General features: G+C 32.3%; 1 protein-coding gene across 1 annotated transcript; it reads right to left on the bottom strand.

The window, feature by feature from the left end:
• Window positions 1-3318: 3318 nt before the first annotated feature.
• On the bottom strand, window positions 3319-3945 carry LOC108201316 (agamous-like MADS-box protein AGL62). Its single transcript, XM_017369611.2, has one exon. It carries the CDS (start codon window positions 3943-3945, stop codon window positions 3319-3321), a length of 627 nt encoding a protein of 208 aa, XP_017225100.2.
• Window positions 3946-6045: the final 2100 nt, after the last annotated feature.

Below are 6045 nucleotides of genomic sequence, written 5' to 3'. Positions count from 1 at the left end.
TGAAGACTTAGTGGGTCATCTTGAGGCTCACGAGGAGACGATAAAGGGCAGGTCTGATAGCGCAGACGAACAACAACTTCTCTTGGCATCTCAGAATCAAAGAACTAGAGGTAATTATTTTCGTAACAAGAGTAGATCAGGTGCTAAACTGTAACACCTTGCATCACTATGCATCAGAATGTAGCAAATCAAGACGGGAAAGAGAGAAGAGGCAGGAAGTAAACATGGCAGTGGTCGAGCATGATGAACCAGCAGCTTTGTTATAGTCAGATTATTAGCTATACGGGCTCAGATTATTAGCCATACGGGCTCAGTTGAATAGAAATACGGGCTCGGATTATTAGCCATACGGGCTCAGTTGATTAGCTTACAGGCTCGGATTATTAGCCATACGGGCCGGAAGGAATGCATGAGACAAGTTTAGACTAAGGGGGAGACTATGAGTAAATCGGTCAAATCCCGAATTCGAATAAAATCAAAAAAATCTGAAGAAAGAAAAGCGGAATTCCTTTAAACTATCATTAATGGTTCCGTTGATCATATTTGTCACATGTAAATAGTTTGGTTATTGTTTTTAATATAAGAAAATCGGTTAAACAAAACCAAACATGTTGCAGTATATTGTTTTCTTTCTCGGCAAGAGTTTCTCACGTTTTCTCACCATTACTAATTTTCACAGTATTTTCCGTTGCCAAAGTCAAGGACAGATTTGATATGAGGGAAAAATTTGAAAACCTAATTGTTCACATAAGTCTTTATAGTGTGAGAAATATATCAAGTTGTCTAAAGGTTTGTCATGTTTGTTGTGTATGACTATCTAGGTGTGTAGGGTCTTGTTCCGAGCACTAGTCTATTATCAAGATCTACTCATGTCTACAAATAAGTGTCATTTCTAGATATGAAAAATCCCTATTTTAGCACATTACTTATGCGCCATTGTTGACAAATGTGCAAAACATATATGTGGCACCCATCGTTAGAGGTGTATGAGAAATATCATCGATCTACCATGCAAAAGGTCATTTAATATACAACTCTCCACAAAAAGAAAGTTGGGATTCGTTGTTTGGACAATTGTGGAGAGTGTCACATAGGTAGTGTAAGGTGCTGACAGGGATATAGAAATATAGTAATGGCTTGGAACCACAACTAATCCTCTAATGTTATAAAATCATTTGTAATTTTTATTAATAGGGTTCATGAATTTGGAAACAACAAAAAAAAGATTTTATTTAGCAAATGAATCTAAAAGGTACTTGTACAAGAAATATATAAACTTGGCTTGAAACTAAAAGGAATAAAACTAAGTGATTTTCTTACGAAATAGTCCAGGAGATAAAATAAACTCTATAAATTATGTTGGCGAGTGTTTGAGAGTTAATCATGAAATATTCGACTTTTTAAGTGCTATTAAGGTCAATAAATAAAAGTGCAAGTAGTATTAGTTTCTAAAATGGGAACATGACATCAATGAAGCTTAAATGATGGAACTTTTAATGATAAACTGGTTTTCTCTTTCTCTTTTTTTTCCAACTATATATCAGATTCATTCTTAAAAAATTAAGAATCCATGCATTCTTCAGCTCTATTTTACTGATCAACTCATTTGAGAGAGTTAAGCAATCTATTGGTGTGCAGTAAACCGTCATATCATTCGAACTCATTAAAATTCTTCCGATTTGGACTTCACCAAACACATATATAATGCGCGAGTTGTACTTTCAAGTCAGGTACAACACTACCGAATATATACACGAGCAATTGAAGACTCTAATTTGTTTGGAGGTGGGAGAAGACAAGAATTAGTCCATGAATTTCTGGCACATGATATAATTGGATGAATGAACATGAGTGCAATGAATTTAATGTGATGGGTGAGGTCACACATGGAGGAAAAATGAATTGCAAAACTTAAAGTCAATAAAATTACTCAAAATATGTTAACTATAATGACGTTTTCACAGAGGCTACAAGTATGATTAATTCAAAAGAACAATATAATATTACTTAAAATATGTTAACTAGCAAACAATATATATTACCTCGGTCAAAGTACATATAAAAAGATTAAAATAATGTAAAATCTTACTTATATTATGTTTACGTCGTCTGCTCCATCGAAGTTTCCACTTAAATGCATTCAAATTTAAGACACTCTGAAGATAATATTCTAATTTTCTAATTTTTTATTATAGTGGCGAGTAGCTTATATACCTTTTCTATTTTAAGAATACTATATAAATCATATATATAAAATGCTCTAGAAGTAAGATATCATAATCTTTAGTTTAGAGTAATGTGCAATGCAGGGAGGGTGGGAGGAGGTGGGTGGAAAATAAGGGGGACTCATATTCACTAGTGTTAGTCTTCTATTTTAATTATGATTTTATATGAATATAATATATACAAAGACAGATATTGGATACAAATCAATGATGTGGCAAATTTCAAATATATGCATCCATTCCCCTAAAAAGGTGAGATATCTTATTTTGTCAATTGGTATATATATTTGGGGGCACCAACTTTGTGCATTTATATTTCACCAGTTTTTAGTTGCGAGGTGGAACTCGCTTTAGCCATTAGATAAATTTCATGCCAAACTCAAAAAAATAAGTCTAACAAACGTATTAGTTTGTGGCCAATTAAATAGGATTGCATGCATCCTCGGTCATGAACCAAATGATCACTTGTATTACCAAGGATATGAGGCCCACACACTGACCAATGAACTTTCTCTGCTAAATATGGAGGCTATGATTATAAGGTTGCACAAAACATATACTTAATACATACAATTTGTAAATTCCATTCTCTAACAGAGGACAAAGTTCTCCCTCTGGTTCGGCGAAAAATATTTCAAAGCCATCTAAGAATTTATGAACTAATCTATATACAGAATACTGTCCGTGGATGGTTTCTTCTGTGGCCTCACAAAGAGCACCATTTCTCCGGCCCTTGGCACATTCTTTTCACTTCTTCTTCATATAATAAAGAAATTAACAATCTGGAAACTTAAACTTATACCAAATAGATCGATACATAAAGAGTATAAGACCTGACAAGCTTTAGCAAACGAATAAATTAAATGATAATATTACGAAACCAAAATGGAGAGAACAACATTAAAACTTTTATTGATCAGGATATCAAGAAAGAGATGATTAAATGACTAACTCAAACTAAGGCAAAAAGCATGATAGACAGCTCAGTTGTTTTATTATACAAACTTATTTAAAAGGTTTTAAAAAAGGACCACTTCCCACAAGTTCTTATACTTCAGTTTCTTCATCACTCACACACCCCTAGTTGGGTTCTCTAATATTGGTACATAATTGGATGTCCACATCCATGCCCCAGATTAAATCCATTTGGTGTCATGGAAAGTCCAGTGCCAGTGCTACACCCAACGAGTGCTAGTGTTTCTTGCATCATCTCAAGCTTCTGAGCTTGTGTGGCGATATTTCTCTTCTGGTCCTCCATTCCTCTTTTCAACATATCCAGTTGTTCAAATCCAAGATCATCAACCGGGGCCTCCCACCAGAACATCTTTTGTCCTTGCTTCCTCAGTTTGATGAGCTCCTCCCCTTGTTGCTTTTGCTCCTCCAAATGGTTAAGCAACTCAGAGAGTTGGGTGTTTAGTAGACCAGCCCTTGCACTGCGAAGAGCCTGTACAAGTTGAAGGCTAGTCGAATTGGTTGGACCAGGGTTCTGAGCATCGAGGAACTTATCAAAGATTTGTTCCACATTTGGATGTCCAAATGAGAACACTCTTTTCCCAGGAGAGAAGACCACCATTGCAATTTCTACACCACAGAGGGTGCTAAGCTCACTGGCTTTCTTGAATAACCCAGAACGCCTCTTGGAGAATGTAACCCTGAGACTACTTTCCTTGCTCATTTTTGCCATAACAATCTTTTGGCGACCCTTGCTCTTTGTTGCCATGTTTCTCTAGCCTTCTTAGTTGAAACAATGAAATAGAACAACAGATTATAAAGGGATGCTACCCCTTGGGTACGTTCACTATTGGAAAAGCCTGTAATTATTGCTCTCAATATTTGATTCTATTAGCATTTACAAACTTGCATTGGGAGACCATGTGGTAATGGTTCAAAAGGAAAAACATAATTCATTTGTGGAATTTTCTTGTAACTTTAGTATTTATGAGGGATCTATTATTCCTTTTTTGTGTTCGATGGAGTTGTTTTGGTATTCAACAAGAATAAATGACCTCTTTTTTTAAATACTAATAATTCTTGTTTTGTTTAACTTTTTTAAAACAGAAAAACATATGATTCGTCTTCTTTCACAAAAGTGTTTGTAGAATTAAAGAAAAAGTCAATTTTTTTGTAGTAATTATGAACACACAAAAAAAACTATACAAAATCGATAATCTCTCATAGATTCCTAAAATGAAGCACTAAACTTCTCTTGCCATAACCAATAAAGTTTTGAATAATTTTTCAAAAAATCAAACTAAACGGTATATTTTAGTTTATTATTTTTTGAAAATCTAAATTTATTTGAAGACATTGATTAATATATTAACCGATGTTATAAATGGACTAATTTCACCATTTATTATGTATATTTTTAAATTTGTTCAAGTACTAGAAATATTGGTCCAAAATGACACACCATAAATCTCAACTAAGAAAGTATTAATTTTTTAATTACATTTAGTTTTAAAAATTGTTGAAAGATTTAACTTACCTAAGAATATGCTATTCATCTCATGGAAATAATTTTTATTTTTTGTTGTGACTAAAATATTATATTTTGAGGTTCATGGTAAATTTTGCTGTCAAATATACTTATCTATCAAAGTGAAAAACTAATTTCTGTAACAGGCATGATTTTATTGTTTGAGAATTTTGTTGTAATATAATTAAAAATCTATATATAAAATAATGGAATTTATTTATAAAAATACGCATACAAAAGAATTTACATGTACCATGAGGTATTTGTGAAGTTTTTTATAACCTATAAAATAAAATAATGAATTAGCGGTAATAAAAGTTGTTTTCTATTTCAAAATATAGATAGTTTTTGCATGTAATACTAATTGATTAGAGTGTAAACATGTCGTGTTCATCAAATCATAATTATTTTATTTATTAACACACAAGGCAGTTGTGCTAGTTTAAAAATTTATTCTAATAATGCCCCTCCAAATCGGAGGTGGAATCATATGATTGTGGATTATATATTATAATTATTTTTAAACATTCCAAGTCATTATCTTATATTTTATAACAAGTTAAAATGATGGGTAAAACCATTAGTGGAATGACTTCATGTGCAAAATAATGAAAAGGTTTTTTAAGATAGTATCAAGGACGTGGGCAATACAATTCATCTTATATTTAACAAAATTATTATTTATTTTTGTCACATATCGTTAATTTAATTTTATTTTGACATTTATACCTATACTATCAACTTTGGTTAGTTTTACAAAATATCTTTTCATGAGATCCCTGTCATGAATTTGTGCCTAATAGGGTTTTTTCTAATATTGACGGGCTTAAAACCTTTCTATTTAATAAAAAAAAATGGCACCGTAAAGTAGAATATAAAAGAAAACAACTTCTCCCAGTTTCCCAAGATCCATATTTGTAAAAATCTAATGAAAGAATTAAATCCTTTGATGCATGATACAAGACACTACATAATTTCCTTTTGCTTGACTTATCTTTGTAGAATAAAGATTTATGTGGCAACGTTCCTTGAGTGCCTTGAGTTTTCTTGACTTATCAATGTAGGATGAAAAATTATGTTACATTGTGCCACTTGATTGATGATTGGTGTCTTGTAGTGTCATACAATGTAAGACACCATTGAGTTTGTATGATGCATGATCACAAGACATGATATGATTCGATTCAATGTATTTAAGTTAGGTATATTGAATAAGCAATTATATTACATGAACTAGTAGATTTTATTGGAAATTAGTCTAAACTTGTTTTTAGAATATTATTAAGCAGCATTGTAGTGTCATAGAGTAGTGGACGGTTTCCAACAGTTCTTTGAGTTGTG

Source organism: Daucus carota, chromosome 9 (assembly GCF_001625215.2).
Source record: "Daucus carota subsp. sativus chromosome 9, DH1 v3.0, whole genome shotgun sequence".
Taxonomy (NCBI): Eukaryota; Viridiplantae; Streptophyta; class Magnoliopsida; order Apiales; family Apiaceae; genus Daucus; species Daucus carota.
The sequence above is the reverse complement of the archived record's forward strand: the minus strand, read 5'-3'. Positions and strand labels throughout refer to the sequence as shown.

What these genes read in the sequence shown, in the direction of transcription:
- LOC108201316 (XM_017369611.2), bottom strand. Translation starts at nt 3,945, where the DNA reads ATGGCAACAAAGAGCAAGGGTCGCCAAAAGATTGTTATGGCAAAAATG.